The sequence below is a fragment of the Eumetopias jubatus genome, unplaced genomic scaffold, assembly GCF_037043125.1.
Source record: "Eumetopias jubatus isolate StellerSeaLion01/CBP00866 unplaced genomic scaffold, mEumJub1_p1.0 scaffold_10, whole genome shotgun sequence".
Lineage (NCBI taxonomy): Eukaryota > Metazoa > Chordata > Mammalia > Carnivora > Otariidae > Eumetopias > Eumetopias jubatus.
In genome coordinates, this window is record NW_028274816.1 from 127,053,722 (window position 1) to 127,072,621 (window position 18,900).

Here is an 18,900-nt window from a genome sequence, read left to right on the forward strand (position 1 = left end):
CTGACTGGACTAGATTTTGGCCTCATCAGATATTGTTGAAAGTCAATGGACAGTTACTCAGGGGATCAGTAATTCTTTCTGACAAATGAATTTTTCTTTGCAAAGAGATTCTCTTGTAGTGGGATTTGGCCAAGATTGGAAATTAGGTGGGTTGTCGCGGTGAATCAGTGTCTCAGTCAAGAATCTCTTTGCTTCTCAGCAGGAATTTCCAGCCCAGGTATCAGTTACTCCCTTCCACATAAACCTCTTCAGCTTTCTATACTCTGCAGCTTTCCAGGAACTCCAAACAGATGTTGCAGTAATTGAATCTAATCAACAAATGGGCTTTCTAAAGCCCCATTTAACAAATTATTATATGTGGGTGATGATGTTGAAAATGTCTGAAGCCTTGAGCACCTGCATCTGATTTTCACCTGCCCTTGAGAAGGGGGTGGGGGGGGGCCTCTTGAGGGAGGGGAGAAGGCTGGAGAACAAATGGAAATGTCATGAAATGTTCCTAAAAGTGCACGGCCTGCAGGCTCGTCAGGTCTGTCTCCCAAACAGAATGGCTCAAATGATGGCAGGAGTGAAAAGTAGCTATGGGACCTGAGACATCCACGGGACCAGGTGAGGGTCCGGCCTGAGGAACTTGGAAGCAGCCTAATCCGATTCTCCCCACAGCTCTCTTCCTCACCGGGGAGGAGAGCGTGCAGCTTGGAAGCTGTCTGCAAGGAATTTCTGAGTGAACTACTCCTTCTTTGCCCCTCTGTGGTCCATTCTCAGGAGTTCAAAACAAAACCAGTCTGCTTCAAGAAGAAAATCAGACACTGCATTCCAAAACCAAATAGGAATGAATTTGAGGATCGCAATGCCATTTGTGTATTAATCGGCAGTTTAAACGATGTAGTTAAATGAAGTTCAGATTTTAATTCTTGAAGAGTGAGGCAGCTTTGGGATTTTTGTCCTTGGGAAAATCCACTTAGATCTATGGCTTTTGCAACCCATCCCTCAGGGATAAAGGTGCCTCGGGACAGAAGGAGCAGGTATCATGAACCCCTGTCTCCAAACAGTAAGACTCTCCAACAAGGTGTTTCACAAATGGTTCTGGTATGGGACCCACCCCGAGCCTTCTGAGTTAAAATCTCCAGGAGGGGGACATAGAAATCTGTTACTTAAAAAGCAATCCAGGTGGTATTTATGCTTTAGCAAATTTAAGAAACATGGCTCTCATTGAATTTTGAGATGAAATAGGCCATGGGGACATTTCTGAGCTTAGGGTTGCTATTGCTTAATGAAATCTTGCAGAATCCGTTTCGTGGTCAGCTTGCAAGTAGGGAAAAATGATCACCTGCCTTGCAGTCATGACTTTTCCTGCAGGCCCACTCCTGTCTCTCTACCCTGGTAGGTAGTGATGGCCCCTCACGAACCATTGGTGGTGTTTGTTGACAACTATATCAAACTCCTTACGGACTGCAACACAGAAACCTTCCAGAAGATACTGGACATGAAGGTTAGTTCAGTGCCTTGTTTGGTCCACACTTGCACACCTTTGTCACACTCAGTGGTTCTTAACGGGGGGGGGGGGGGGATATGGGCTCCTGGGGAGCTTTCTCAAAGTGCATATGCCTGACCCCATGCTGCAAACCAGATTCTAAGAAGTCTTCTGAGGAGTAGGATCCCAGGCAAAATAACTTCCTGATGCTGCTGGTACCTCCATGCCCCTTCAAGAACCAGGAGGCTGGGGGAAGAAGGAGTGCAGTGGAGAGGACTAGTACCCTTCCCCACGCTGTCCCTTCTCTCTCGACCCCTTCTTTCTCTCCTTTCCTTTTATCTGTTTTTCCTCCCTCTGCTTTTCTCCCAGGCTACTACCGGGCAGGGCTGGTAACTCCCCTGAAGAAAGTGTTCGTCCTCAGCCTAGAGTAATTATGCAGTTCTCACAACCAGCTGCTACACTTTCCCCTCAGGTCTTTCTGGGGCCAGATTTCATGATTATCCTCCTTTGTCTTTCAACCTCAGGGGCTGAAGAGAAGCGAGCAGAGCAGCATGCTGGAACTGTTGCGCCAGAGGCTACCTGCCCCGCCTTCAGGGCCAGAAGGCTCCAGCTCACTGTCCCTACTGGCTCCGACACCAGAACAGGAATCATCTCGTATCCGCAAGCTAGAGAAACTGATTAAAAAGAGACTGTAGGAGCTTACAGAGGGCACTTTTCTCCCCTGACCCGTGACCCTCAGCACCCCATTGCCTGGAAGCCCCCCCCACCTCTCCTGTGCTCCCCCTGACTTTCAGATCATCAGTCTTGAAACTTCCTGGGACATTTGGGTTGTTCATGAGTCTTCCCCATGACCTGTCTTGATTCGCGTCCTGATCAAGAAGCCAAGCAAGGGCAGGGTGATGAAAAGCCTCCTTAGTTGGTCCCGGATTCCTGCAGCAGAGGCAGTCGTGGGCGAAAGGGCCCTGCAGTCCATTTGTGTTCCACCCGTCCAGTTGTTACTGGCCTCGCTGCCTCACCTCTGCAGTCACATCGCCCGGCATGTGGCCCCATCTCCCGTGCCTGTGCAGGCAACTTGGGTGAGAAACCCTGGATCTCCCCCCTTCCATCTGCTGCTGTTTGAGGTTACCTCTGCAGCCAGGCCCTAAGATTTGTCCTCCCTGCTCCATGGGCTTGGCTCTGGGGCCCGAGTTGGCAAATGACAGGTGGAGGACATTGGCCTTGCCTTATGAAGGCAGTGGAGGCAGGAGCACTCTTCCTTGTAGATCCATTTCCTCGTACGTATTGTCATGACTGGGCCAGTGCATTCTTCCCGTTTCTCCCTAACCCACAGTCCTCTGTATACATCCAAGGAGAAATTCCCACTGTATCTCTCACCCAGGAAGATTGTGTGTGCTAGGCCTTGGAAGCAGGTGTCCTCTGTGCCATGGGGCTCCTTGCTTGGGGGTGGGGGTAGACCCATATCTGCACACTCAGTGCATGATGTAAGCAGATTATTTTCTCCATTTCTTTATTCCCACCCTGCTCCTGACTTCTAGAGGAGGGATTGCCTTCTGTGAAGAGAAACTAAGATGTTTTCCTAGAAAGATTGTCCTAGGCTTTCTCCTCAGATGAAGCTGTGGGACAGTGCAGGAGGCCTGGGCCCTCTAATCCCCTTCCTGCCCATTTATTTTCAAGCCCAAATTACTTTCCAGAATGATCTGAAACAACAAAGGTGATGTGAAGTGCCAGAATGACATATGACTTTATTACTAACGGGAAAGAACCCAGGGCTATGGCTACCTTGGGAACAGAATGTTGACCTTAAACACATGCTCAGAGCCTGGCCCAGCCCAGAACACACCCCCACCCCTGACCCTGGCCGGCCCGTCCTGCCCACTGGCACGCAGCCAGCACAGCTTGGCAGAAGAGAACCTCCTAGAACTGCCTCAGTCCTCACATGGTCCTGCAGTGCAAGAATGGGCAGCGTTATCAGGTAGCTGCCCTGATTTGCCAGGTTCACAGGGACCCCGAACCCCAGCTCACCGTGCCCACAGCCTCGGGGGGGGCCCACTGTTGGTGTGGGCATTCTTCGGGAATTTGGAACAAGTTGCTGGCCAGGTGGGGAGAGAGCTGAGGAGGAAGGAGGAGCTCTTTACAGAGAAGGCACATAACAGGCCTGGGGATAAAATTGGGATATCAAATAGCACTCAGAAATGGGTTTTCAGGGGCGCCTGGGTGGCTCAGTTGGTTAAGCAACTGCCTTCGGCTCAGGTCGTGATCCTGGAGTCCTGAGATCGAGTCCTGCATCGGGCTCCCTGCTCAGCGGGGAGTCTGCTGCTCCCTCTGACCCTCTTCCCTCTCGTGCTATCTCTCATTCTCTCTCTCTCAAATAAATAAATAAAATCTTTAAAAAAAAATAAAAATAAAATAAAAATAAAAAGAAATGAGTTTTCAGGATAGAGGAAGTTTCCTGAAAATCCATACAAGTTGTGATAGCCACACAGGAGGACACTTTAAGGTCTGAAAATCAGACCAGGAACTGATGATTTCCCCCCTTTTTGTTCTCCAATCCCCTTCCCTCTCCTTTAACCTCTTCCCAGACTCTGTCCATAGGCCCCAGCTTTGATCCTGAGCCCCGTTTCTTCCTCAGCTTCCAGGCTCCTCTTGCTTGTCCGTGTGACTCTGACATACTGAGCATCTCAAACTCAACAGCGCTGAGAAGAAAGTGCGGCCCTTGGCTGAGCTCTCAGGAAAAGCTTGCTAAATAAGGAAAAGGCAGATAGGGTGGGGAGGGGATTGGGCAAGCATGCGGGCTGAGCAGCTGGCAAGACTTCACTTTGCCGGGACAGCTGCCGTCTCACTCCGGTGACGTCCTACCGCCCGCACTAATGGAGGTTAACCTCTCTTCCTGCTCTTGAAAGAAGGGCCGATGGGCCCATCTGCAAACGGCACAACCATTTGGGCCAGCCGTCGTCAACCTGGGGAGCCGGGGAAGCCAGTGGACTCCACCTGGTTCTTGTCCCTCTCAGTGTTTATAGATGCACACTTCTCTTCTTGGTTCATTCCTGGGGAGTCGTTTTCTGGACATCTCCGTAACGCATTGAGATGTCAAGCCACTGTTTTCTCCCAGTTGGTGGTCACAGCCAGGGAAGTTGCTTTCTTGATTTATTACATTGTCAGGAATCTCCAAGGAGCTAACAGATGTCAGTAGGAGTTATGTTAAATGTCTCATTGATGGGGTCTGAATGCTGTGTATGCCTCCTTTAAAGACAGAGCACGTTTCTCGACGGAGGTGGGGGGCGGGGAACGCATCAGAATCCCCTGGGGCCTTTTTACACGTATAGTTGTCTGGAGATTCTGAATCCGTATGTCTGGAGTGGGGCCAGGCATAGAAGTAATTCTAATGTTTACCCCTTTGTTAAAAACCTGCAATAGAGAGAAATTTGCTTTATCACAGTGTTCCTGTAGCACATTTTCATAAATGTGTATTTTTCCTGGCTCTCTAAGCGAGTATAATTCCTATACAATTGAGCTGGTACCAACATGGTAAAGATTCATTGCTAATATCCAACAGCTTTAATTTTAAGCTTGTGTTGATGATAGGGATCATGCCAGAATTGTGCTGTCCCCATACAGACTAGAATTAAGTTTTGACAACGAAGCCCCAAACAGAGATTTGTTCTATTACTGTCACTTCAAAATAACATGAAGGAGGACTCACTGGTAAAAACTGTAACGAACAACACTGTTGTTCAGCTAAATTAGATATTGTACCCATTCCTCCCCCCGCTTTCTCTCTTTAAAAAAAAAAAAAAAAACTTTGAAGACACTTTATGTGGTTAAAATAAATATTAATAATTTATGATTGATAAAGATCTGCTGTTCTTCCTACGGACAGACTTCCTGATAGCTGGCTTAGAGGTGCCCAGTCTGGAGAAAGTTCCGTTTGGATCATAACAGTGAGACAGGAACCACAATGGACAGAGTTCAATTGAAATCCAAGTTCAGTTCTGGAATTGAAACTGTCACCACTCCTCCCTCTCTTAAAGAACAAAGAACTAGGGATGCCTGGGTGGCTCAGTCAGTTAAGCGTCTGCCTTCGGCTCAGGTCATGATCCCAGGGTCCTGGGATCGAGTCCCACATCGGACTCCTTGCTCAGCAAGGAGCCTGCTTCTCCCTCTGCCTGCCTCTGTCTCTCTCTGATACATAAATAAAATCTTTAAAAAAAAAAAAAAAAAACAAAGAACTAGTACCTAGGACTTTTCCTGCCCCCCAGAGAAAGATGCCTGGTCTCTCATGCCTAGGATGGCTCTTCGGTGCTGATCAAACGGACTGAGAGCAGACTGCCAAAGACCAGGGTGACAGTTACGGGTGGACGGGGGCGAGCAAGCAGGGGCGGCTGCTGCCTGAGGGGAACTATTACCCCGGCCCATCCTGGATTGCTGTTGCACAAGGAAATCTAGTCCCCCCTGTTTGTGGAATGCTAAGGCCACAGCTGAAAATGTAATTCCTCTCCCTAGGAAGAGAAATCTCCAAAATAACTAGCTTGCTGATGGTGAAAGCAGGGGTTTCACACTTCTGATCTACTCCAAGTCAGATTTCTAAAAATAAAATCATTAGAACTGCATTGGGCCACTTAAACAATAGCCTTGGAAACATGGCCACACGAAAAGCTGGAGTGCAGAAAGAGTCCGTGTTACAAATCCAAATTTCCAGTCTCATTCTAGTATTTATCAAAAGAGATAGTCTCTCAGACCCTCAAAGTTCTATACCTTTGGGAGATATCAATTTCCTTAAAATAAAGGGACTGTTTTTTGTGTAAATATCTTTCATTTCCCCCATCTGGAAGTGATTTCTCGGTGCATATTGGAGCATGAAGTACTACAGTTAATTAAAGCATTACTGAATGTCATTTGCTAGGGTGTATTTCCTCACTGTTGACAGAAAACAGAACGGACCATAGGAAAGAATCAGGAAGCCCATAAGCCGTGGGCCCCCCGCAGCGTTTCCCCTGCCCCCTGCCCAAGACGGGGCCCTTCCCTGACAGCCAAAGGGAGCAATGCCTGAAGACAGCCCTGCTCGTCGGCAGGGTCCTAGCATGTCCGGGCTGTGCGGACACCCTCTATAAATATGTATAAAGTGTGCTGCTTCCAATTTGGAACCCTTCCTGTGCCCTGAATTTCTATCCTGTTGACTTTCCCTTCTCCACCGTGCTGTTCCAGTCATAGCCTGCTTTTCCATGTGACTGCAAAGGAGTTCTCTCCTGTACACAGTAAGTTAATCCTGTTTCCTTAATAACTGGGTGGGCATTTTGCAGTGAACTTCTTGGGAAGTCTGGTGTTTCTTTCAGCAGTGGAAAATCTGTTGCAGCCCTTCATTCAGTTGGCTTGGAGATCATTACCTAGTTTCCATTATTTTCACCAGCTCCCCACTTCAACAGGGTGCCCAGAGATCAAGCTGATGAAAAAAGAAACCTTTCCTTATAACCCTCCAGAAGGGCAGGGCAGGCCGGTTCACCTGCCTGGTTCTCTTCCTGCTCACCTACACAACCAGCCGTGGGAGACCCCCGGAGAGCAGCAGGATGGGAAGAAGGTGTCCATTTGAAACACAAGCAGCCCAACACTGGAAACTTCCACAGAGGACCTAGTCTCCAGGTCTGGTTCTGGTACTTTGACATCGGATGAGTCTTTGGTCCTCTGACCCTTAGTATCCAGGGTCTGTAAAAAGGAATTATTTCTTTAAGATTTATTTATTTATTTATTTGACACAGAGAATGAGCACAAGCAGGGGGAGCAGCAGGCAGAGGGAGAGAGAGAAGCAGGCTCCCCGATGAGCAAGGAGCCCGACGCAGGGCTTGGTCCCAGGACCCGGGGATCATGACCTGAGCCGAAGGCAGACGCCCAACCGATTGAGCCACCCAGGCGCCCCTGTAAAAGGGAATTATGATGAATCGGGCTGTGTAGATTGCCTAAGACTAGGCAGCGTGCACACGCTCGGTGTGAAGTAGGAAGCGTTCATTATCGCTGGCCAGGCCTGAACCACCGGCAGCTGGCCTGGCTGGATGGTGGGTGGCCATAGGGCTTGTTCTGTCCCTGGACTGACTTGAACAAAATGGCCCGTGCCCAACATAACTGTGCTGCTCTGCGCCTGAGGCGGGCGTCGGAATAGCTAGTCTTTGCCTTTTTGGGTCGTGTTCGAGATACACAACTTACTCAAAAGCTTGAGGACTCTCCGAACCCTATAATCCCCTTGCCCTAGCAGCTGCTATTTTCACAGTCTTTAGGGATAAACCTGCAGACACGGAGAAGAGAGCTTCCTCCCTCCCTCCTGTTGGCTGGGCCGCATGTTGTGGAAAATGTGGCATGTTTCCCCTGAATGCAAATTAGAAGGGCTGCCAAAGGCTGCCCTCCCAACGAATTCTTTAGATATGGTGCCTGGTGTCTACAGACCAGACTTCAACTGGCCATTCATGGCAGGCAGGGACAAAACTCTTGCCTGCCCACTTCCCCTCCCCCCCTTACCTACAGTGACCACAAAACTACGGAAGAATATCTTGGGACAGACAGAGGTTCACCAGCTATTGGGTTTACTTTACAGTTTGCCTTTCAAAGAAGTCTAGACATTTCCCAAGGCCAGCTGAATCCCTGTAAGCTGGGCTTTCAGTTTCCTTTGGGGATATTGATACAGAGAGTGCTAAGTGATAGAGCGATATTAAAGTTAAACAGGGTTCGGGGCCTTGTCCCCTGGGAATGTTTATCGCTTAATCTGAGGGCTCTGGTAGCTTCTGCTCAGTAATCAAATGGAATCTGTGCGATTGCCGGGCCTCCTTCTGTTTGGGGTAATTTTTCAAAAGTGCAAAATTAAGAACAGCTTCTCAAACAACTTCCCTTTCCTTCTGAGGCCAAGACAAGTATTTGCAAAGCGGGCCACAACTTTCAGGGGTACCAGGTGAAATGGGGGAGAGAAACTCTATCTTCTTGTGCTTGTTTGTTTTGTGCTGATGGAGAAGGGAAGGGACCAGCAGCTGGAGAGCCTGCATTCCACAGAATTCTTCACAAACAAAAGCCCTGTGGTGGCGCTGCCTAGCGTAGCCCCTGAAGAGGATTAACAGGCAGATGGAGAAATAGCACATATTGTATAAAGAAAACATGAGTTCACACAGAGACACCCCACAACCTCATACCCTGTTGCGTCCCTGGCACGGCTCTTTAGGGTTCGAAGTGTTGGCACCTCAGCTCGCAGGCTCAGTTGTCAGAGGAGGGCACTGACTGTAGGTGAGGGCCTGTTGGTTCAGCCCGGGCCCTTGGCTGCAGCCTGGCTACTGTCTGGCAGGCACGTTAATACCTTTGATCATGAGACTGAGAGGTCTGCGCTGATCCAATCCTATCTGTATCTGGGCGGGAACTAGTCACTGAGGATTTACTGCGCCCCGAATACATGGTGATATCTCGGGGGATCCAAATCCCTGTGAAGTAGGTATGATCCACTCCATTTTATAGATGTGGAGCTGGAGGCCGGGAGGGCAAATGCCACCGAGGCTGTGTGGCTGGTAGGCGGTGGTGCGCGGGCTTGACTCCGGCCTCCATCCACACATGCTCTTTTTTTTTTTTTTTAAGATTTATTTATTTGAGAGCGAGAATGAGAGAGAGAGAGAGAGCGAGCATGAGAGGGGGGAGGGTCCGAGGGAGAAGCAGACTCCCCGCCGAGCAGGGAGCGCGATGTGGGACTCGATCCCGGGACTCCAGGATCATGACCTGAGCCGAAGGCAGTCGCTTAACCGACTGAGCCACCCAGGCGCCCTGTGCACATGCTCTTTGTGCTACATCTGTGGTTTGCAAATGTACGAGACACAATTTTACATGGGGCTTTCACTCTACAAAACAGAAGCGTTTTATTAACGTATTTTCCGAGTTCAAATAACTTTCGAGGCAAATCAGTGAGAACATTGGAACTATTTCATTAAATAGAAAGCATTTTATTTTTTTAATGGAAGTTTTTTTTTTTTAAGATTTTATTTGTCAGAGAGAGAGAGAGAACACAGCAGGGGGAGGGGCAGAGGGAGAAGCAGACTCCCCACTGAGCAGGGAGCCCGATGTGGGGCTCCATCCCAGGACCCCGAGATCATGACCTGAGCCAAAGGTAGATGCTTACGCCACTGAGCCACCCAGGTGTCCCAATAGAAAGCATTTTAAATCCAAGGTTAGGGATGACAGTTTATGTGCATCAATCCCAGCATCCAGTTTACTTCTGTGTTTGGCTTTGGTTGCACAGAATACAGAAATCTTGGGACGCCTGGGTGGCTCAGTTGGTTAAGCTTCTGCCTTCCGCTCAGGTCATGATCCCAGGGTCCTGGGATCAAGCCCTGCATCGGGCTCCCTGCTCTGTAGGAAGCCTGCTTCTCCCTCTCCCTCTGCTGCCGCTCCCCCTGCTTGTGCTCGCTCTCCTTCTCTGACAAATAAATAAATAAAATCTTAAAAAAAAAAAAGGATTTCATCCAGCTTAGAATCTGCAACTAACATCAGTTTTGTTTTAACAGCCCTCCTTCCAATCCCAGATATTCTTCAGTTACACAGGCATGACAAGGACTCTCGATCCTGAGGTCTCCGTGAGTGTGAGCAGCCCCAACAGCTCCCATTCAGGCACGGAGGGTCTGCATCATCACACATTTGCACCTGGAACACATCTGAGGACGTGTGTTGTGTTACTACAGACTCGAATGTTCAGTTATTAGAGAAGGTTTCAAATATGCACTCTGAATGGGAAGTTAGAATCGAACCTTCGCAGGGTTCCCTTGCCCCCAGAACACATCTGAAGAACTACAGAGTTCCCCAGAAGTCAGTCTGGAAGCTGCCGGCCTCATTTGTAGCTGCTGCACGTGGCTTTTCTGACCTTGGGGTGGAGTGGGGTGGGGCGGGGAGCAGTGTCACCTTTGCACGAGAAAGAGCACCATTTCAGTTGAAGTTCACTCCATGTTCAACAGCACAGCTGGGCTGGCCCCCAAATCCTGTGGGAATAGTAACCCTAGAGGCCACCTCCTGGGCTTAGCCTTGCCACCTTTAGAAAGGCCATCGGAAGGCGAGGAACCCCTGGTGCAAGGCAGCTGTGTTCTAAGAACAAAATAGTGCCCCTGGAATGAGCCGAGGAGGCGTGGGCACCATCCGAAGGGAAGCCCGTCTTCCTTCAAAACCCCCATGAGCCTCACATGTTACGCCCAGGGTCCCACATCCGCGCGTGCTGTGCTTCCCAAACGTCCCCGGACTCGAAACATAGAAATGAGAATATGTGTGCTCCCGTTCCTCCCACTGAGGCAACCCTGCTGAAGAGGGCGCTAGGGCCAGAGGTGATGGGTGTGGGGACTGTGGCTGCTTCAGGGGGCCCCCCACATGGCCCCGGACCTGGTGGGGGGATCAATGTGGGCCTTTGCCGTGTGTGAGCTTTTCCCAGGTCTGTAGTTGGGAAGCTCCAAATCGGAGCATCAGTGTTAGATAGTATGTTAGTTTATTTGTTTTTAGAACGTTGGTCAAATTCCTTCATTTTGCAGATGGGAAATGGAGGCCCTGAGAGTTTTGATCCCTTGCTTATCCCCACTATGATCCCGACACCCTCCCAGCCCCCGTGCTACTTCTCTTGCTCTAGTTATCATTTCAGCCACTGCCTCCATCCCCCACGTGTGTTTCCTCTTACTCAGCATCCAGCCAGCTACTTTCCAGAAGCTTCTCTTGAAGGTCACCGATGATCTTCTTGCTAGACTTTCATTCTCTGTGCACTCCCCATTCATTTGATGAGTCCCGCTGGGAATTCTCCCTAAACTCCTTTGATGCCTTGCTTTCCTGCTCCCATACTTCTTGGTCTCCTTCCCTGACTCTTCTTGCCCTGACCCTTGACTATGGTCAAGCCCCAAGGTTTTCACTCCACACTCCTTCAGAGAACGTATCTATCACAGGTGTAAACACCAGCTGTGCCTTCTGAAATTTCTCAGATTTTTAGTTTGTGTCCTTCCCCCTCAGCTGACTCCAGCTTACTTGCATGTCCCATCATTAGCTCATGGGTAACACCTCCAGGTAATCTCGGCCCCCTTTCTTGAATTCCCCGTTGCTCTGTGGCACCACCTTCCTTTCCTGGTTCCTCCGTCTCAAAGCCTTAGTCACCCTTGACAACTCTCCTCATCAACCAATACGGTTAGTTGATCATAAAACATTTTCTTGGGCATTTAGGTGGCTCAGTCTGTCAAGCATCTGCCTTCGGCTCAGGTCATGATCCCAGGGTCCTGGGATCGAGCCCCGCGTCAGGCTCCCTGCTCAGCGGGGAGTCTGCTTCTCCCTCTGACCCTCCCCCCTCTCATCTGCTCTCTCTCTCTCATTCTCTTTATCTCAAATAAATAAATAAAATCTTTAAAAATAAATAAAATAAAAATGTTTTTAAAAAGTACAATATCAGTATTCTTGTTAATAAGTTAAAACAATGTGGCAAGATATCCAAAGTCTTGTACTCCTAGACTTTGTGTCCATGCTGTGGAGGGAGGGACTTTTGCAAAGAAAAAGGTCAAGAGTAAGCATATTTGCATATTTTTCTGCAGCCTAACAACTGAGCTTAGACATCTTGTTCTTCAGTATCTAGAGATCTATTCATTTTTTTAATGGCTGCATGTTATTTTATAGTTCAGATATATCATTATTTAGCCAGTCTCCTATCAATATACAAATAGATGGTTTCGGGGCGCCTGGGTGGCTCAGTTGGTTAAGCGACTGCCTTCGGCTCAGGTCATGATCCTGGAGTCCCGGGATCGAGTCCCACATCGGGCTCCCTGCTCGGCGGGGAGTCTGCTTCTCCCTCTGACCTTCTTCCCTCTCGTGCTTTCTATCTCTCATTCTCTCTCTCTCTGAAATAAATAAAATCTTTAAAAAAAATAGATGGTTTCTATTTTGGGGCTAGTTACCTTTTCGCAGGATACTCTTCTAAAATTGTTCTGCTCCCATTTAAAGGACACATTTAAAATGCACATTTAAAATGTTTCTAGCCCTTGCCAAAACGTCCTCTACAGAGATGGTTTTGCTGTACGCTCTTAGCAACAGCATGTGTGTACCCACCCCTCCACATCACGGGCCCTAGATGTTTCTTCCTGTTTCTTGATCTAGAGGATATAGTTGCAGCTCTCCCTATAGAAACCCAGTAAGCAGAAGTGTCCCTTTCATTGCATAAAACCAAATGTGACCCAACCGGGCCTGTACCTTGCAGCAGGAAAGCTTCCTTATTAAGCAAAAGCCCTGTGGCTTCCCTCATGGTCAGGGCTCCTGGAGGACGTGCTTTGTTGGTTCACTCAGGAAAGCAATGGTTATTCTTTGTATATGAGAGAGGTAATAGTTTGATACTAAATTGGGCCTCTTTCCTAGTCGTCTTTATCTCTTCCCTTCCCCCACCACTCCGGTACTAGGCAGGGTGTCCTGTATGCATTGTCCTTGGGTGGGAATGTATAGAAATGTAATGGCCTAAATTCTTAGCTTTGGAACTACATGGACTTTTGTGATTCTGTAGTAGAGAGGAACGTCTTGAGAGGTCTTGAAAGCCGTGGTGGTCCATGCAAGAGTGTTGGGACAGCATTGTGTTTGGGTTTTGTTTCTTACTCTAAAAGTGTACCTTTACATTTTTTTTAAACTAATCTCTATAGCCAACATGGGGCTTGAACTCACAACCCCGAGATCAAGAGTCGCATGCTCTCCCAACTGAGCCAGGTAGGTGCCCCTACCTTTACGTTTGGGAAGAGCCGAAATTCTGGAGGACTTTGCATACAAGCCACACCTCATCACAGGGACAGTGCATTTTGACGTAAATATTTTTTTCCATTTTAAAAGAAAGAGGGTTTTGACTGTCCGGTAGGGAAAGAAAAACTAGAGGGAATATGACTTGGCTTAGAGGCTGAAGGCCACTGAGAAGAAATCCAGAGCCCCACCACTCTGGGCTGAGCCCTCTGGGGGTATAAGAGACACCTCCCTGAGTCTGAGGGAAATCCTGATCACTGGAAAGCATTGCCTGGCTTCCAGTGATCAACCTAGGAGACCGCAGGCCCCATAGAGAAGCCTGGAGGAGGCAGAAACAGTGTCTGAGGGTGTTGTCCACACAGACAGGCCTACGGGAGGGTGCACCCCGCAGAGTCTCTCACACCCCATCATGGGCAGGTGATGGCTCCCAAGCAACCTGAGTCCCCAGATGTAATGAAAGGGACAACTGTGATGCAGAAAGGGTGGCCTGTGGGTATGAAAAGCCGAGGGTAGCTTTCCATGGCCAAGCAAAACAAGTTATACCTTACTGGAGGCCAGAGAGGTAGGAAGGTGACCATGGACCAGGCTCTCACCCCAGCCACCCCACCCCTGCTGCCATGATCCCTAGAAGCCACCCAGGCAAAAGAGAAGGGCAAGAGTGGTAATTAGCCACAGCCTCCATTCATTTCCAGAAGATAAGAAACCAAACTGAGTTAGCAAGACAGTTTTCCACTGAGAGAAAATGGGGGCATATGAGCTCAGTTGAGTCCAGTTGGAAAAAGAACATTAACCTCTCATCTGCCAGAGTACACAATCACAAAACAATCCCCATCACAAATGAAGAGCAGAACTAGGAGCTTGTCACCAGGTACTTGACTTCGCATTTCCAGCCAAGAGCATGGCTGGCCCAAGCCAGCCACCCTAACTCTTGCTTCCCTTGGTCACCAGTGCAACACCTTTGCAGGATGCATGACCAGCAGTAGAACTGACTGACTCCAGAAGGGATTGAACTTGGAGCCTGGCCATGTCTGCAGTGCCCTCTACCCAATGAAGCTAAGCCAGAAGAGAAAGATGACCACCAAAGCTCTGTCATGAGGTCTCAAGATTTGGTCCGAGACTGTGAGGCAAACTCGAGGAAACATGACTGGATTCCAGCAATGCCCTTTACCCCCACAGTTTAGGCAGTCTGAGGCCTTCCTGGCTGGGGCCACCAAGAAGCTCCCAAGATTGACCACGAAGCAGGTGGCATTTGGTAATGAGGATGCTTTATGGTCTCCTACTCAGTCATAAGCAAAGACCCTCAGACCTCCTCCCAGCCTTGGTCTATGGTTCCTCTGCCTTCTCCCCCTCCCCTCTTTGCCTGCCTATTTCTTACTTGGTGCTTTAAGATCAGCACATGTGCCACTTCCTCTGGAAATCCTTCCCCAAGCCTCACCTCCCTCCTTCCGTGAGCTGGGTGGAGCTCTCTTTTTGCTTCCACACTCTCTGCCTCTCATCCAGTAGGTGCCTGGTAGGTGCTGGTTGAATGAATGAGTCTTGTGGGAGAGCAGACACTCAAATCCAAAACAGATTGTGGTAAAAGCTATCAACCTTGGGAGTAGAGGTAAACTGCATTCTGGTGGAACAAGGCCATAAATAGTATTTCAACTAGGAGCACAGAGCCCAGGTTTTTTAATGTTCGTGTGTGATGAAAGGCCGGGGCCCAGCTTGTATTAACTGCTCTTTGGATTACAAGTGTGTAGAAGGCCAGGCATGCATTATGTCCTATGTAGAAGCCTGTCTTAGGCAGTGGAAGATGATGATGTCTGACATTCTAGAAACTCCTGCTTCCAACACAGCCCGCTAACAGCAGAAGGCACATTCTCCAACCTGGTAGCTCTGGCCCCAAAAGCATGCCAGGCAGACAGCGTCAATGCTAAGGAGGTTACCTGATATCCCTGGGATATCAGAGTCCACCTTTCAGTCTTCAAAAACAGGGTGTTGAGGGGTGAGCCTGGGTGGCTCAGTCGGTGAAGCATCTGCCTTTGGCTCAGGTCATGATCCCAGGGTCCTGGGATTGAGCCCTGCATCGGGCTCCCTGCTCCGCGGGAAGCCTGCTTCTCCCTCTCCCACTCCCCCTGCTTGTGTTCCCTCTCTCTCTGTCAAATAAATAAATAAAATCTTTTTAAAAAATAAATAAAATAAATAAAAAAACAACAACAACAAAAACGAGGCATTGAGGTGGGATCTGGGTGATATTTGACGGCTGGCTTGTCCAGAGGTCCCAGCTGAGGCCAAAGTGGAGTATCCCCATCATCCCCAGGTCCAGACAGCCTCTTTCCATTCAGCACCTGGGAGCCTCTTAGAGAAATCCTAAGAGAAGTGGCAGAAAGCTGGGCCTGGCTCAGGAGAGAGGGGTTTGGAATTCAAAGGGGTTTTTTGGTTGTGTTTCTTTTACTATTTGCTTCTTGGCCTAGCCCTGCAGGGTTCAAGTTCGAATCCTAGAGTGGGAAGCCAGCATAAAGGAAGCCACACGGCTCCAGGACCACCGTCCAAAGTAACCGCTCCCCCCCCCCAACCCTGGCCATCAACGTTGGCAGCAGTGCCCAGGGCTCTGGGTGGTGCCTGGCGAGGGGCAGAGGCACGGTACCCACGGTGGCATGGTTGCAACCCCTCCCAGTCTCAGCAAAGGCCGCCTGCCAGGGGGCCGTGGTGGGACTCTGTCACACAACTTAGCAGAACCAGAGGCAGGGGCGGTAGGGGCAGGAAAAGGAAAATGGATTGCAGGCCTCCCGTGTGGATGATCAGCTTTATTTATGAGCACATGAGAGACACCTTCAGAGATTTCCAGAAATACTTGTCAGTGGTTGAGGGGGGGTCATCCTACAAAAGTGCAGGGCAAGAGGCAATAGAATTCTAGCGCCCCACCCCCACCACAGGGATATGGCGTGGGAAAACATGAACCACGGTTTTTCCTTGGTACCTCTCCTCTTACCGCATATTCTTCCCCCACCCCTGGCTAATGTTCAGCCAAGACTCAAAACTGAAAAACATTTCTTCAAAGGCCCGTAACTGTCTTCAGCAAGTACCGAGAGTTCCCAGTCATGCATAGCTGCGAGCCACAGCCGCCTCCCCCCTGCGTCTACCCTGCTTTGAATTTGGGGGAGCAGAGGCATGCACTTCGGGGCTGCGGCTCCCGGGAAGGGACACCGTGGCTCAGGCCATCATTGTGGAGCCAGCTGGCCGCCTCCACCGGCTCCCCCGCGCCATCTCTCCCCGCGCCGCCCAGGCAGGCCTAATCCCCAGGCGCTCCCGAAACGCTGTGGCGTCTCCCAGCGGCCTCTGGAGTGTGACCACGCAGACCCACCATGGGTTCCCCAGGGACGGTGACAGCAAGGGGAGCCAAGGGTCTTAACTTCAGTTGCTCAACTCAGGGCAATTTTTCGGGGCTGCAAGTCCTTGTCCGGTGTGAATACGCACAACGGAGCCTGGGGCGCAAGGGTACTGATGCAGTTCCAAGGAGGCCATGTGCCCCAGCTCTTTGCAAAATCCCATCTGGCTTTTATTTTGCAGAGGCCATGGCCCTTTTCTGTGTAACTAGGGAGCTTTGGGGAGCATTGCTCTCAGCGAACAAATAAGATAGAGGAGGCTAGAGCCTGTATCTGGGGTCACGGGGCTCTCCACACAGGGGACACCAGCCTGACTCCACCCCAAGCAGCGTTCAGTTTCTAGGTTAAGTGTCGCCAGCTGGGCTGGGCCAGAGAACTTGCCACCTGGTCTGGTGGGCTCCCAGTTGAAAGGTCAGAGATGGAGGGGACCTGTGCCCCCAGGCCCACTTCCCTCTGAAATTGCTAAGCCGGAACTTTGGGATCCCTCGGCGCGATCTGGTGGATGCCACCTTTGTGAGCACCGGGGCTCAGGCCCAGCAGCTGACCTCACCGAGGCCCATGCAAACACTCCTGTGAGCGGCATCCTTTCCAAATAGCTCTTTTTAATTCAGGTCCTTTTTTTATTGAATCCGGCAGGTCACTTTCGAAGTTCTTTGAAAACTATCATCTTAATCCTAAAACACTTACAGAAACAAAGCTTAAGTTTTTGGAAAGCACTTGGCTTGATATGGGGGCAGATTAAGGAAAGGGAGGCCCTGCTTCCACAGTAAGGCAAATCCACCGCATCAGGCATTCCAGAACACCGGGACCCAAGGGGCTGGGGTGACAAGGTGCCACGGGGCGTGGGCCACAAGCCCGCGTGCTGGAGCCGGCAGTGTTTTTAATCCACTGTCTGGCTGAGTTTACTGAAGACAAGCTGTTCCAAAACAATAAGCGGCGGCAGTTTGTGGGGGGGGGATCCAGCCCTGTGCTTGTCTGACTCAACTCCATTCAGGCCTCTGCTTAATTTAGTGCAGAAAAAGGGAAAATGCAGGATTGGCATCATCATTAGGCATCTTTTGTTCCTCAGCCCGCGCTGAGAAAGGCCTCAGGCCGGGAGCCAAGTCCTGTGAGGACATTGGTCTCTGTGATCCAGGCAGGGGGACGAGGGCCCTGGCCCGCTCTGAAAGTCCAGCTTGGGGAAGAGGCCACTCTTCAGCAGGCTCTGGGGTCTTGTGTTGTGGAGCTCCCCCCTGATTTCTAGGCATGCCCCAGGTACGCCTCAAAAGAAGACCTGTCGGGCGCCTGGGTGGCTCAGTCGTTAAGCGTCTGCCTTCTGCTCAGGTCATGATCCCGCGGTCCTGGGATCGAGCCCCGCATCGGGCTCCCTGCTCGGCGGGGAGCCTGCTTCTCCCTCTCCCACTCCCCCTGCTTGTGTTCCTGCTCTCGCTGTCTCTCTCTGTCAAATAAATAAATAAAATCTTAAAAAAAAAAAGAAGAAGAAGAAGACCTGTCTTCAGAGCCCGACCAGGGGGTGGGTAAAGGTGGGACCCATTGTCCTTCCACGGCTCTGGTGAGAGATTTATTTTTTTATTTTTTTAAGATTTTATTTATTTATTTGAGAGAGAGAGAATGAGAGATAGCATGAGAGGGAAGAGGGTCAGAGGGAGAAGCAGACTCCCTGCTGAGCAGGGAGCCCGATGTGGGACTCGATCCCGGGACTCCAGGATTATGATCTGAGCCGAAGGCAGTCGCTTAACCAACTGAGCCACCCAGGCGCCCTGGTGAGAGATTTTTTAAAGCAGCATCCTTGGGAAGGCAGTCTGGAATAAGATGAGGGCAACGATGTTGAGCACAGGCAATGGGGATCTTCCAAAGGACAACCGTACGAACTCACAGTAGGAACTCGTTCCTCGGCCGAGCAGATAGAGCTGACTTCCAGGCTGAGTTAGTTGCATGGCTCCCTCGTAGCGACAGAGGCCGACCCCCTGCCGTCGCACTCAGAAGGACACATGGGCAGGTCTAAGTTGGATAACTGCCGCTGTAAGAACATCTCGGCTCAACTCCACTGGGAACGCCATGAGTTGGCGGAGATGCCAATGAAGGCAGGACGTTCCCCACCTTCTCCTTGGTCCCCGTGTGGCTTCCAGTCGGCTTGGACTTCTCTTTGAGCTCTTCACAGTCTGACGGGAGGGTACAAAGCTGGGGTCCCTCCTCATTGTCTTTCAATTGGCTGGAAGCCAGGGGAAGATCCGAGTTTAGTGCAGCTTATGGAGAGGGGGCACCTGTTTCCGGGGAGTCTGGGTGGGCCCATGGTCTCCAACTCTGCTTCTCCATCAGTGTCCA

At 50.2% G+C, this 18,900-nt stretch overlaps 1 protein-coding gene across 2 annotated transcripts in view; it reads left to right on the forward strand.

The window, feature by feature from the left end:
- The window catches only part of VPS53 (VPS53 subunit of GARP complex), a 139,422-nt gene extending 133,059 nt beyond the window's left edge, over nucleotides 1-6,363 (forward strand). For both annotated transcript variants that reach the window (XM_028109024.2, XM_028109025.2), the window contains 2 exons: nucleotides 1,385-1,489; nucleotides 1,996-6,363. In XM_028109024.2, the coding sequence (XP_027964825.1) occupies nucleotides 1,385-1,489; nucleotides 1,996-2,166 (276 nt within the window). In that variant the 3' untranslated portion in view covers nucleotides 2,167-6,363. The remainder of the gene's footprint in view (nucleotides 1-1,384; nucleotides 1,490-1,995) is intronic.
- Nucleotides 6,364-18,900: the final 12,537 nt, after the last annotated feature.